General features: G+C 38.6%; 1 protein-coding gene across 1 annotated transcript; it reads right to left on the bottom strand.

Annotated features, from left to right (window-relative positions):
* Positions 1-5,386: 5,386 nt before the first annotated feature.
* On the bottom strand, positions 5,387-15,384 carry LOC307129939 (uncharacterized protein). Its single transcript, XM_079822744.1, has 3 exons — positions 15,250-15,384; positions 14,555-14,803; positions 5,387-7,351 (listed from the first exon to the last, which is right to left on the bottom strand). Exons 2-3 carry the CDS (start codon positions 14,637-14,639, stop codon positions 6,210-6,212), a joined length of 1,227 nt encoding a protein of 408 aa, XP_079678870.1. The 5' UTR covers positions 14,640-14,803; positions 15,250-15,384; the 3' UTR covers positions 5,387-6,209.
* Between the last annotated feature and the right edge of the window lie 308 nt (positions 15,385-15,692).

The raw sequence follows: 15,692 nt of genomic DNA, 5'->3' as shown, positions 1-15,692 counted from the left end.
GTCGTCTTTCTTAAAGGGGCCGCTTATTCTAGCATCTGAACATCGACTTGCAAATGAAAAACAACAGTCAGGAACTGCAAAACAGATTGGCCGTGTAAAACCAGCCTTTGTTTTAAAAAAAAATATTGCAAATGTCTAAATGACTTGTGTACGTACACTCTAAAAACGTTTACTATGATTTACTCAATTTTTTTGGTGAAACATTTTTACACTAATAAAATTGAGTACATTTTAAAGCAGTGAAATCAATTACATACACCATATGAGCTGAGCAAATGCAAGTAAAAAAATTAAGTAGATCTGTGTAACTACATTTGGTACATTTACAAATAAAATTGAGTAGAAAAAATTGGAGGAAAAACATTTAAAAACCATATTTAAGAGTAAAATTAACTGTTTTTATTTATGAGTAATATTAACTCTTACAGTATAACTTTAATTTCCTCTAAACCTTTGTAAAATACTCCACACAACCACACTTATACATGACAATGGCCTTTATTGTCAATGAGTAAAGAAATTCAGCATATATTACAGTTTTAACATGTATACAATATTATACAACATATTTACAACATTTAAACTCATGTAACAAACATTTTAGAAGTAAAAAATAAACATTTAAAAGTAATTCAAGTGTTATCAACCTGTCTGTTATCCAATTTCCACCGTATCAGCGCCGTTTCTCGAGCCTGAGATGGACTCGCAACTTCATTGAACTTCAGACCGCCGTCCAGCGTTTCACTCGTAGCCGAAAGATGCTGCAACGCGCCTGAGTCCATAACCTGCCAAGAAACAAACAGTGCACAGTTTTAAGAACATTTTATCATCCAAATTAATTATATTTATTATCTTAAGGAATAAAGTTGTGTGTTTTGAGCAAGGCAGTAGCACCAGGGGCGTCAATGCAGCACTCGTTTACTCACATTGCGTCCCTGTAACTTATGTTGTTTTGGATTAAATAAAAAAATTTTAAGCTCTGTAATGATTTTATAGATAAAATAAAACACACAAACCTGAATTTCACAGAGGAAATGTTCCAATTCTGCGACGCTGAGAAGAAGGAACTCCTGAGAGGAAAACAGCAGCGCTCAATCAACCGTCGAGCCGTCGTCACGTCAGTAGGGGGAGGGGTGCAGTGTTATAATCAAGTAAACTTACTAAATTTCATCAGTGCGGGTTAAATATTAATAATCTTGATTTGAATTAAGAAATATTTGTGGTTCTTGAAACAGATCGATTTAATTCTCCTTTCTCAAATATTTTGATAGAAATTTCACAAATATATTAAGTATAATTGAAATAAATAATTGGTTATTCGAACACTAAATTCTTTTAGTGAAAAAAACTTAAAAATAACAGTAAATTTGAGACAAAATTAACTGTTGGATTTTTAGTCAATTATTTTGGTATGTTCAACTCAAAACATCAAATAAATGATATTTAGAAATTTTATTAAGTTAATAAAGTTAATTATTACTGTGATATTTACTAAGCCACTGAATTATTTTTTAGAGTGTAGGACAAAAAAAAGTTCCCAAAATAAACCGATTTATACAGTCCCGTCTTTCTTTTAGCTGCGCTAATGCTGCGTTCACACCTAACGCGAAAAGAGCATATGAAGCAAGGGTATTATAGTTTTGCGTTTTTTAAATTAGTTTTTATTTTAATATAGTTTTCAATTTTGCTATAAATTTCAGTATAACCATGGTCTGGAGTGAGTGATTTCTATGTCAAGTCAATGGAAAGGCACGTTGACGCGTGTCTGGAGGTCCTGCGGTGTGATAGACGCGTTTAGCGCGGTGCGGTGGATGCGATTTCGCCTCATTCGCACGTCCAGTTCACGCGATTTGAGGGTTTTGCGCAAAACGTGTCTGATGCCTGAGTTGAAAAATCTGAACTTTGGCGTCATTTCACGTCTTGTTCAACCAATCAGGAGCCTGCTTTCTGCTTTCACGTGGTAAAGTGACGTGATGAGAAAACCTGCATAATTTAAAAATACTGTTATTGTGTCACAAAATGTAGTTTTAAGACTTTTTCAGGTGAGAATGTAGTTGTTTAACTTTAAAGCTCAAATCTGTGGTTATTTATAAAGAGAGCACCTATTTTAAAAATGTAATCTTGCGTTTTAGGAGTTGTGAGATCCAGGCAATCAGCGGCGCTCGTTAACCCCGGCGAGAGCAGCCTTTCCTCGGCCAGTCCTTCTGACGTCTGCCGCTGGCTCTGATGTCTCTGTAGTGGTTAAACATGAGATATAATTCGCCTTGTGTAGATCTAACGGGCGATCTTTGGCCTCATGAATCTATAATTTGTTGCCTACCAAATCGTTTTGACTGAGGGCAAAGAGAAGTTTCATAACTTTATTTTTTAGGATATTTAAATGTATATGCAGTGAAGATAATGTAGGTAGTGTGTTGCCTGAACCACATTTGTGTGGCTATAAATGGTTAATATTTTTTAATGAAAATGAAAAAAGGCAGAGTGGTGTTATGACATATTTCTCCTGGAGCATCTTGAACACGCGTCTATTTCACTTAAAATGCCCGATTGATATGTGCGTCCGATTCGCTGTGGACACGTGAGTGGATTCAAAAGCGTCCAACTAGAAGTGATAGACGCGAATTTGACGCTCTATTCACGTTTGGTGTGAACGCGTAGCAAGCAAAAATGCTTAGAGGAAAAAATTAATTAATGGATAGATGAATGAATGAATGAATCAATATACATGTCAACAATCTGTTGCATTGCACTCTTAGTAACTCAAACCAATAAAGATAACATTTTGTATTGTAAATGTGGACATTTTTCCTGTTTGTAAACAAATAAAACTCATGAATAAAGGAAGTAGACTAAATAAATGCAGGGGCATGCACACAAAGAAACACACACACATACATACATACACACATATGTACACACACACACACACACACACACACACACACATACATATATATATATATATATATATATAAGGCTGCAGAACAAAAGCCAAATATATTATCAACCTTATTGGGCGAACTCAAATGAAAGTGTCCCCACATTTCAGAACCATGACAAAGTGTCACAACAATAAACTAGCGCAATACAACAGTTCTAACAACCCGTGGTGCGCTTTTTGAATCGGAGTACGAAGCAGTCACGGGTGTGTGTAAAACAAAGCTTCGGACGTCATTGGTCACGTGATTTTGATAAGAACGAATCAAGCATCGATACAAAGCTTCACTGAAAATCGTTTCCTTTTTTTTGACACACGCTTCGGTGCTTTGGTGTCACTAGCCGCGTTTCCATTAGAGATTTGTGCAAAACTTTTGCGATATTTTCTAAAAGTCGATAAAAAAATCTTGCGAAATGACAGCGTTTCCATTAACTGATGTTGTGCGACTAAAACAATTTTTTTTCCTCTCATGATAAATCATTCCAAAAATTATGCTACGGATGTTGTTAGGTTTATGTATATCCCAGCCACCGCGCGCCATTATTTTTAATCGCAAGGAAAGCACCTTATACTTGAGCGGCAGGTGTTATGATAAATTGTGGCATTTTATATTCTTTTTTTTTTTATGAGTTTAATAAAGAACTCGTCTTCTGTCCAAACATACCATAATCTGTAAAGAATGATCGACTTTTACATACGCCAGGTTATTGTGACTCATTGCCACATACAGAGACGAGCGAAAAGTTTGAATCTTCATGGTGATAACTCAAAGGTTTTTTTTACCACTTTGTTATTTTGGCTTGGAATTTCGTTTGTTGGAAATATAAACTGAATTTAGAAATGCTTTTGAAATGAAAAACTGTGTTTAATAAACAAAATATATTTTTGAAATGAAGACAGCGTTTGGAGTGGAGTGCAAAATAATCTGTTCCCTGAGTCCACGGCCTTTGCTGTTATTGAGTGTACACAAATAAAAGTAGAAAGTTTACTGTTTATAATTATGTCTTGCACATCTGTATGGCTAAAAATGACGGAGTATTGTGAGTTTCAGCTGGAAATGGAATAAGGAAAAAATCCATCAAAAGGCGCCGACGACTTTGTTGGACAGAGTGTTTTAAAGAAAACGTAGCCTATTTAGTTTCATATAGTTAGGCTATGTCTAAATATTATAATCTTTTAATTTCATATGTTGATTATGAAAAGTGAGCAGCATGAGTAAGGCACATAATCAGATGCGCATATGTCTGGAGACATTTTGTGAATTGTGTTTTCTAGAAAGTTCTTTCTTTAAAATCAATTTCGTTTTGTATAAATTGTTTTTTAATTTTGATCAATGTTTAATCAACTATTTGGCTGTAGCCTATATTTAATAAATAAGAAGCAAACCAAGATCGTCGGGAATGATTGACGTTTGTAAATGGCCTGTTTCCTCAGTCTTTGAGCAAGGCTGAAACTATAGCGTATTTCTGTTTTAATACATTTCTTGAATATATGTCTTAATTACAGTAGGCCTATAGATAGTTATGATATTTGTGGTTGCAACGGAGTCCGTCATTATAAAGTTACGCCACTTTCCTTGTCATTTTGTCATTTTAACGACATAAGATATCGTTATTAGACATACTTGAGTGGAAAAAAATTATATGTAGGCCCTATGTGAGAGCAATGCGTGACCGTACCAGATGACCTGTAAATGCGAAAAAACTGTTTCCATTGCAGTTTTGCGGAAAATTGTCTTTTTCGAATTGCCTGAAAAACCACCTCAAGCGAGCGTAAAAACTTTTTTGCGATATGTGGGAGTTTTTGCGAAATTGACGCGTTTCCATTGGGCGTATTTTCAATTCGCAATTTGAAGGGTTATGGAAACACGGCTACTGTTAACATCACTAACATCTTTATCTTAATTTGGCTCAGCATCGTTCTCGTTTTTGATGCACACATACATGTTAATAAATAAATAAAGCATGGCTGCTTAATACGCTGTGCACTATTAGTCTGACTATATGTGTTCATACTGAATTTCAAGCTGGTGTGTTAAGAAAGAAAATGTCTGTGTATTCAGTGCATGTATCCTGCTCAACATTATCCTCCTCAGCAGGCCATTATATTAGTTTGTAATCTTGATTCTGCTGAGAGTAGGCCTTGTATGTGCACTATGCATGCCTAATTTCACCTGATCAGGCGTGATTCCTGAATTATTAGATTTATTATTTTACTAAAATTAGTTATAATAATGGTTTCCCCCCCTTTAACATGTATTTTAAAGGCATCTCTAAATTATGCACCATTTGTCAAATATAATGCCATTGTGTAACCTCTAGATGGCTGTATATATGTGTATATATATAAAATAACATGGTGTTTTGATTCGGACATAATTAGTAACTTTGCATTTGATTTGAATATGTATATATATTTACACAATATTAAAGAATACTTTTAGTCAAAGTTGAGTTTTTATTTTGATTTGAAGCATCAATTTTGCATTACAGTCAAATCTGGACACAGAGAAAGCATTTTGTTATTCACACTAGCTACATACACAGATCAGGCATAATATTATGACCACTGAGAGGTAAAGTGAATAACACTGATAATCTTCATCACGGAACCTGTTAGTGGGTGGGATATATTAGGCAGCAAGTGAACATTTTGTCCTCAAAGTTGATGTGCTAGAAGCAGGAAAAATGGGCAAGCGTAAGGATTTGAGCGCGTTTGACCGTGTGGTCCAATCAAACAGACGAGCTACTGTAGCTCAAATTGCTCAAGAAGTTAATGCTGGTTCTGATAGAAAGGTGTCAGAATACACAGTGCATCTCAGTTTGTTGCGTATGGGGCTGCATAACCACAGACCACTCAGGGTGCCCTTGCTGACCCCTGTCCACCGCCGAAAGTGCCAACAGTAGCACTGGAACATCAGAACTGGACCACAGAGCAATGGAAGAAGGTGGCCTGGTCTGATGAATCACGTTTTCTTTTTTTTTCTGGTGGAGGCAGTGTGATGCTTTGGGCAATGTTCTGCTGGGAAACCTTGGGTCACTTTGACACGTACCACCTTCCTAAGCATTGTTGCAGACCATGTACACCCTTTCATGGAAATGGTATTCTGTGGTGGCAAACAAGTCTGATCCATGGAAGCCCCACCTCACAATTAACAGGACTTGATCTGCTGCTAACATCTTGGTGCCAGATACCACAGCACACCTTCAGGGGTCTAGTGGAGTCCATGCCTCTACGGGTCAGGGCTGCAAAAGGGGGGCCAACACAATATTCATAATGTTATGCCTGATTGGTGCATTTCATTATGAATTTGAAGGATTATTTCTTCAGAGTGAATAAACAGATGATTTTTTAAACCTGCTGCATCTTTGAAACTCTTCTCACACTGAGTGCAGTGGTACGGCTTCTCTCCAGTATGAACTCGCTCATGGGATTTCAGGTTTCCAGACTTAGTGAAACTCTTGTCACAATATGAGCACTTGTGAGGTTTTTCTCCAGTGTGAATTATTTGGTGCTCTTTCAGATGACTAGATGTAGTAAAGCTCTTCCCACAGTCACAACACACATGATCTCTCACACCTGTGTGTGTTTTCTGGTGCTGTTTAAAACTCTTTAGCCATGAAAAACTCTTTCCACAGAGTGAACAAACATGAGGCTTCTCATCTGAATGAACTATCAGGTGTTCTTTTAGATTTGATGATGAAATAAAATCTTTCCCACACTGATCACAGTTAAACGGCTTTTCTCCAGAGTGAATGCGCAGATGAATACTGAGAGTTGATGCATCTCTGAAACTCTTCTCACACTGAGTACAGTAGTACATCTCTCCAGTGTGAACTCGCTCGTGTGATTTCAGGTGTCCAGACCGATAGAAACTCTTGTCACAGTATGAGCACTTGTGAGGTTTTTCTCCAGTGTGAATTCGTTGGTGCTCTTTCAGATAACTAGATGTAGTAAAGCTCTTCCCACAGTCACAACACACATGATCTCTCACTCCTGTGTGTGTTTTCTGATGCAGTTTAAAACAGTCAAGTCGTGAAAAACTCTTTCCACAGAGAGAACACACATGAGGCTTCTCATCTGAATGAACCATCAGGTGTTTTTTAAGATTTGAGGATGAAATAAAATCTTTCCCACACTGATCACACTTGAATGGTTTTTCTCCAGAGTGACGGAGCAGATGTTTACTGAGAGCTGATAATTGAGTAAAACTCTTTCCACACTGAGTGCATATATACGGTTTCTCTCCAGTGTGAATTCTCATGTGTGTGTTAAGGTTTTGTTTTTGTGTGAAACTCTTTCCACACTGAGAGCAGGTGTGCAGCTTTTTGGCTTCTGTTTCTTGAGTTTTGAAGTCACAGAGTTTCTTTACGTCATTTAGTTTGTGTTGTTGCTCTGTCACTTCCATCTGGTCTAAAATAAACATATAAAGTAGTCAGAATCAGTTCAATGAGGTTAAAAAATTAAAAACACTCAGCAGAAAACAAGAAATCTGGGCCTGTATTTATAAAACCTTTAAGAAATGCTCTTAAGAATAGTCTTAAGCTTTAACTTAAGTGTCAAAAGATTCTCAGTAAAAGTTGTCTAAGGGTGTGTTCACACTTGTCATGTTTGGTTCGATTAAAACAGACCCTGGTGCGATTGCTCGGTTAGTGCGGTCCATTTGAACATATGTGAACGCTGCCATCCGAACCCTGGTGAGCACCAAACAAGCGGACCGAGAACGCTAAAAAGATGGGTCTCAGTCCGCTTCCAAACGAACTCTGGTGCGGTTCGATTGATATATGAATGCAAAACGGACCAAAGACATGTAAACGAACCAAAAACAGGACGTAATGTCACAAGATGCGACGCTACAAGTCAGCTGATTTGACGACACGAAAAGATCGGTGTATCCAAAATGAGTAGAGGGCAAACGTGGAGCAAGGAGGAGGTAAAGTGCCTCATCGATATATGCAGATCTTCAATTCTGCATACAACAGAGCAAATCCTGGTGCTGTTTTGAATGTTTTGAACATTTTATGAGCTCTTCGTGAATTCTCAGCTGGTAAAAATAAAACCATATGTACACGCATAAAATGATGGCGTTTAATCCAGCACACAGCATTGTTTTGAATGTTCGGTAAGCAAGCTCCGTCACGAAATATACGTCATAAAAGCCGACCAATCAGGTTGTGACAGTATACCTATGCCTTTGGTTCGGTAACTTTAGGTTTGCTGTTAAAAATGCCAGTGTGAACGCTAAGCGGACCAGGACTATATGTTTTGTTCTTGTTTTTTGGTCCGGACCAAACAAACCGAACTACAAGTGTGAACTTTTATAGAACTAAGAGACTTTTATAAAGAAGCTGAAAGGTGGATTCTGAAATCCACTACCGCTTCAATAGAATTGTATATATCCTAATTAAATTTATAATCAAAGCCTCAATCAATATTCATCCTCCTATATAATTATGATTTTAATGATTCTTTCCAGTTATGAGTTTGCTTATATCAATAGGACCCATGATTGTTTCTTCCTTTATAATTTCTAAAGTTTGTATTTGGTCTCTGAGTGGTGATTGAGGGTCTGTCCTTGTGGTGTGTGATGTTTCGCAAAAACACTTGATTTCAACATGTTGTCGTGTGTTTGGATTTTAGAGGCATCACACACCTCACACTCGACAGGAATGCAGTAACAGAGATTGCTCATTTAGCCCGGCTTCCAGAGATGAAATATGGATTTGTCTTTCAAGTTATTTCTTTATTTTATTTCCTTTAATATTTTCTTTTACTGAAACCCTAAAGAATCAAGATGAATATGGTCTGTACTATTGTCTGTATCTCTCACTGAGAGAAAAGCACATGTTATCAATATGTTTTGGAAAACTTTCTCTGGTTGGGACCAGATCTCACCAACTCCAACCTTGGAAAGACTGTGTATCTGTGTATGTGCGCAGTATTTGGTGTTACAGATCAGTATCGGAGGTGGATTGCGGGCATCCTAAAAGATGAGGGGCTTGTTGTTCTGGACAAGCTGGCGCCTGCTCCAGAATCCGGAAGGTCATTACATGCCTAATTCTGGGGTGAACGTGTCAACAAGTGATATCTGTACATGTGAATCTGATTAACTGACAATGTGTGGAAATTTACCAAGTCCATTTTCTCTGAGTCAATCAGAATCATTCCACATGACAGTAATGACGTGATTAGACCTTGAAAACAGTATAAATGTTCAGAAATTGTATGTACGATAGGTGTAGGGCGGGGAGACTGTTAGAGGAAGCGTGGCCTACGAACTCCTTGTGAGACTTGAAGCTGGCTTCTGCTGATGAAACTGCAAACTATTCTTCAGTAAATTTCTCTTTAATTAATCTAACTCCTGACTCTTGGTCTTCATTTTTCACTACTGGTCCTGGGTCCTAAGCTGTTACCCCAACAAAGCTAAAAGCAAGTCTAAGACTGATTCTTAAATGCTGACTAAAGTGGCACTTAAGGCCAATTTATACTTCTGCATCGAGTGTACGCCGCAGAAGAAGCAGCTTGTTGTGTAGAATGTGTACATTCATGTTGGAATATCAGCAGCCGTGAGAGAGCAGCTTTTCTTGCAGCTTGAGTTGTTGTATCTAATACAAATGAAGCATCTCTAGTTGATTAGTAAAGTTAAATAAGGTGATCTGGCGCTGGAATGCGTTTGTGAAATCATGCAGAGCTCGTGGTCGCTGTCTTCACTAGCGGTGGCTCGAGCAATCGATTGCTGTTGTGGAGACTTCATTCACGAAATGTACCCTAATGTGTCCCTGTTCTTGATATACAATTACTGATTAACATCTTTGGTTTTAATGAGAAAATAAAATAAACTATACTTGCGGTCCGCTTGCGGTCCGCGTAGAATTGACGCGTTGTTACATTTTTGGAGAGGTGCGCGTCAGGGTACGGCGTAGGTCCGACGCAGAAGTATAAATTGGCCTTAAGTGCCACTTTAGTCAGCATTTAAGAATCAGTCTTAGACTTGCTTTTATCTTTGTTGGGGTAACAGTTTAGGATCCAGGACCAGTAGTGAAAAATGAAGACCAAGAGTGGCAAGTGTTACAAACTCAGGACTACAATGATGTCGACACAAAATGGCCGCCCTTAACCACTGAATCAGCCAATAGTGAGCCTGCAACGGTGAAGTCACAGCAGCAGGACACCAATCGTTTAATGCAATTATAGTAAAATAATTTATTTAAGATTGAAACTTTAATATTTAAATTTATCACAAATTAGTATTGATGCAGTGGAATCATTTGATTGATTTTTTTTATTTTCATATTCATATAATTTCCCTTCGCCTAATTTATCAACGCCTTTTCATTCTATCCCTCTACACTGCTCCTACCCCTAAAACTACCCATCACACACACACACACACTGCCCCTGCCCCTAAACCTACCCATCACAAGAAACATTCTGCATTTTTACATAAAAAAAAAAACATCATTCAGTATGTTTATAAATCCATTTACATTCACGCGGAATCACACGGTGTACACATACACGCGGATAGATCAAAATGCGTACAGATAACACGCCATTTAGCTTTAGAAAGTGCTGTGTATGTTTACTAGGGCTGCAACTACGAATCGATAAAATCGATTATTAAAAGAGTTGGCAACAAATTTCATTATCGATTCGTTGTGTCGCGCAACTATTATGCCCGTCAATAAGATGCGGAGATGTTTGAGTATAAAGAAAGCACGGTTGAGCGCAAAGCAGAGTGGAAGCGGACGAGCTGTGCTGTACCCGTCGTACCACGCAGCGGAAAAGCAAACCGAGCCGAGCGTACCAGTCGAAAAGCGCCATTAATAAATCGAAAAAGTGTGTTAATTGCAGCGAAAGCGACGTGACATGGCACGGGAGCACCACGGTGGTGATTCAGCACCTAAAACCAAAACATCTTGGAGTCCTTGATGAGGAGGAAGGGAGTTCAACAGCAGGGTAACGTTAATGCTGCCTTCACGTGGTCTCGGAATTATCGTAAATACGAGTTTCCTAGGTAAACATTGCACATGAACGGCCTCACATTTTGAAACTTGAATGCAATGCGCTCGTAATCACGACTTCAGAAGTCGGAATCATCAAATTTCCGATAGCACGTGAAGGCAGCAATTACTACAAAATCCCACTTTTGTTCCGTTTGGAAGTGAGGAGCGTGCCGACCCTCCAGTAGCTCTTCTGGTGCTTGTTTACTCGTTATCCAGCTTGACAAGCATGACAAGTTAGCGTTAGCTTGTTAATAACAGTAGTAAAGCAGCGGTGGTATAGCTTGCAAAGACTAAAGACACGTTTTTATTAGGGATGGGCGATATCTTATCGTTTGTGATATACCGGTAAAAATTCTCCCCACGATAAGAATTTGTCTTCCCGCGATAATAACGATAAAGCCTAGTTGATGGCACGACCCATCCGCACCGTGCCACCGCTGGCCGTGTTGATGCTTAAAGCGTTATTACTTTATGATGGCCGCGGTGGCTGCGTTCGTCACTTTGTATAGCTGAACGGGGGTTGGAGAGAGAATTTTCTTGTGGTGCCCCCGCAGCACTCGGTGCCCTAAGCGCCGCGCAATGGGAGCGGCGGCACTGAATCCGCATCTCACGTGCAGACCGAAAACAACTAGAAGCTGCGGAAGAGTTCATAGCTAAACGAGGGGATACCTGAGGGCAATCTGAACCTGTACATACAGATGTATTTTCACAAAAGCGATAACGGCGCACATTAGGGCTGCTCGATTATGGAAAAAATCATAATCACGATTATTTTGGTCAATATTGAAATCACGATTATGTAACACGATTATTTCACATGACTTTGGGAATGTGTTGTATTTATTAAAAATACACCTTTCAACAATTCAATTGAAAATGTAACATTTGTTGTACTTTTTGACATATTCAAATCAAAGTATAAAAGTATTCACGTAAAAATGATAACCACAAATAAATAAGATCAACAATATGGTTCGGCTAGATATGCTTTTCAGGTACGTCTAACATTAGTTTTCAGGTACAGAAATGTATCAAATGTAAAATAACATTGCATATTTGAGTGCATAAATTAAAGATGAATCCTATTAAACTTACAAAAGCTATTCAATCCGGATCGGAGATGCGTCGTTTTTATCGACTGTATAAAGTTCACTTAAGGCATATACAGACTATGTCTGCTAAGATACTCATCAAGATGGACATGTTGACATACGTTTTGTGTGAGTTTGTCCGTTCAAGAGCAAGACTTGAAAGAGAACTCAATATTTGCGCGCTGTGAGACGTGTGCGCGCTCTCGGATGAGAGCACAGAGATACATTTCCTCACAGCGCGCGCGGCTTCTCATTCGCGTCTTCTGGCTCTACACCCGGGTGAAGACGGTGAAAATGACTGGACATATTCGAACATACGGCAGCACTCGCATGCATTGAACAAAGTTTACAAAGAGAGAATTATTTGAAAAATATGAGGGGAAAAAAGGACGTTTACACGGCACCCCTGCTCTCGTCAGTTTTTTTTTCTTTATTAGATTGTCATAGGTCACTCTGTTTAATTTTCAAGTGGTTAAACAAATTCGTGCTGCTCCCTTGCGTTGCAGCCACTACCATGTAGCAAATCTTGCACGTAGCATGTTTCTGCTCGTCGTCTGATTCCTCGAAGCCAAACTGTTCCCAGACAACGGAGTTGGTTTTTGCCTTTTTTGCTCACCAAACGCTGCTGTAACTGCCCTCCTTCTGCCATCTTTACTCGCGCCGAGTTTTTAAATTCCAGCGGATGATATGCACACGAGACTCACGAACTGAGAAAGATTTGTGGGTTCGGGAGGGGCGGATGAGCGCGTGCGCGTTTCATTCAGAACGCAAGACAAAATAAGAGTGTTCTTGCAAAACTGAACATGGCAAAATAATCGTTTTTTCTCGATTATACTATTTTGGTGATCGTTGGGAGGCAAAATCGAAATCGAAATCGAAATTCGATTAATTGCACAGCCCTAGCGCACATTTCGACTTAACAAGCCGAAATCTCCGGTTTCACGACAACACAGTAACTGGAGTTTCTAAAAAACTTCACCCTGGCCGGAGTTTTCAAAAAAGTCTGGTTTCAGTAACCGGATACTGCGTTTGCGTGTGGACGAACAGCCAAACCGTATAGAAAAAGCTGCGGTTTTGAAAATACCCGTGTTCGTGTGGACAGGGCCTAACATCTATTGTCATTTTCGGTCTTAAAGTGACAGCAGTCCATTAACCTGCTTCCATTTGTGCTCATAATATTAATCAAACAACAAAAGACAGAGAAAATCACCTCTTTAGTTTTAATAAGGATTCATTATATTTATTATACATTAATTATTTAATCCATTTTAATCTATGAGGAATGTTGTATGCAAGTTGTTATAAAGAATGCATATCATTCATTGAAAATAAGACAATAAGACAAAATAAGGAGGAGTAGTTTTATTTAATTGTTACATAATATTTTTTTAATATGTCACAGCAGTTAAATCTGTGTCTGGATTTAATATCATTCATATTAATAGGTTAATACAGTAGATGTATTCTCCAGGAGTATATAATGGGTTTGGACATTTTAGAGAAATTCTTAATGCATTACAATTTAACTAAACCCATTAGTTTTGTTTGTGAGTGTGTGCGTCTGAGTGTAGTGTAGAGAACAAGTTCTAACATCCTGTTAAGTTTTCTGATTAGTATTTTTCTTTATAAAAAAAAGAAAAAAGATGTATACATTTATTGTAGCAACATGTGCACTTTCTGAAGATTTTTTGCACTGTCAGTTCTTTTCTTGAATAAAGGATTGGAAATTAAAAAATTTTTATAAATCTGATTCATCGATTTATCGAGGAAATAATCAACAAATTAATCGATTATTAAAATAATCGTTAGTTGCAGCCCTAATGTTTACGCAAAGTCATGATGTCATGTTGTATAGGGGGCGATTTCGGATTCAGGCAGTATTTTTGTGTTTCCAAAAACCATTCACACTTTTGCTAACTGGCAAACAGCATTTGCAGCAAGTCGTGTTTTACTGTAACTTCAGCAGCTCCAGGCACATGAACAAAAGCCCCAATCTCATTGGTAGTTAACACGAAACCAATGCGTTTTTTTTTTAATGACGCTTTTACGCCTGCCGTTTTGCGCCCTTCACATTGGCGCACTTTGTTTAGTCACGAGGCGTTAAACACAAGCGAAAATCATCCCGGTGTGAACAGGCCTTAAGTGTGACATCTGCGGGCTGTAAATTAAAGTGATGTTTGTGTGAGTAAAGAATAACATGAAGCTTCAAGCTTTCTTGACGTTTTCTTGACGAGAAAACTGACAGCCTCCGACATACGCATGACCAGAGTTTCTCAGCGCGCTGAAGTCACACTTCAAGTTACGTCAAGCATGAACTCAACCCTCTCATGCTCGTGCTGGTGACTGTGGGTCAGAGACGATAGTCTACAATTTAAAATATTGGTATTTTTCATACAAACACTTATCGTTACTTGACTTGAAACACGAAAGCCCAAACTATAAAAATATGCACTTTTGCTGCTTATTATTTCACAGCTACTAAAGCAGTCAATAATGAAGAATCAAGAATGGACACCAACCTATTTGTTCCTCTGTATCTTCATGTTTTATTCTGGATGGATCTGGATAACTCATGTCTTCAATCTCCTCTTTAATAAACTCCATCTTTAACAGTCACACAGATTTCAGCAGCTACACCTGGAGTTTGTCCTTCTCTTGTAGGATGATGTGAATATTCCCAGTATTTATTGGTGAATTGTTGTGGGAGGGGCTTCACTGCAGGTGTGAACTGTGATCACTGTGAGATACTGACGCCCACAGGACCAGACCTGGAAAAATCAAAGAGAAGTTACTGAATTTACACTGGATTACTTTAATTACATATTATTTCTGTCAGAAATATGGAGTAGTTTGGTACAAGTTAGATATTAATTGCTTTCAAAACAAGGTTTGTTCAACTCCTGTCCAAAGTCTGAGAGAAACAACAGGACCATCATGTTTAACTGAGCTGCTGAAAAGCCTCTTTGTCTCCAAAAGTTCCCTGTTTTCACCTCATTCATTATGCTGATGTCTGAGATCTTCTGTAAAGTGGCACATTAAGCACATTTTATTGGTGTAATAGAGTCAAGAGTCTGTGAAAAACTCTCTGCCAACATATTATTACACTCTAATAATAAACCAGGACACACAACGCATTTCATTACATTGTTCCTTAAACATGTAAACTCTGGAGCTGATTAATGTTAAACTCTGTAATCTGAGAAACATCTCTCACCTGCAGACTGGAAATATGAGGCATCCGGAGAAAATATTCAACTTTTGTCCTTCATTCACGATCGTTAACAGCGTCGCTTTTAAGTTTCAGCTTCATCTGGAGAGTCTGCTCTCGTCTCGCGCTTCTCTCTTCTGCGCATGCTCAGGGCGCGCGGTGTCATGTTTCTTTAAAGGGGCCGCAAATTCTTAAAGCGTATTCTTTGTAAAGGTGTAAATCGCCTTTCAACAAGTGTAACGCCCGTTTCACACATACTCCGTCTGCAGTGCGTATGCGGTGCGTGTTGCGGTGCGTATGCGGTGCAGGAGCAGCACGCGCTGTTGTGCTTTCATATACATGGGTTTCCTGTTTACAAACATTACAGGGTGCGTGCGCATCCTGGAGGCAGAAAGACAGATCGCTGAGCTGGTCCGCTACTGCAACAACCTAAAGTATTGAAGCTTTCC

Source organism: Gobio gobio (assembly GCF_949357685.1).
Source record: "Gobio gobio genome assembly, chromosome: 8".
NCBI lineage: Eukaryota > Metazoa > Chordata > Actinopteri > Cypriniformes > Gobionidae > Gobio > Gobio gobio.
This window is presented reverse-complemented; position numbering and strand designations above follow the sequence as displayed.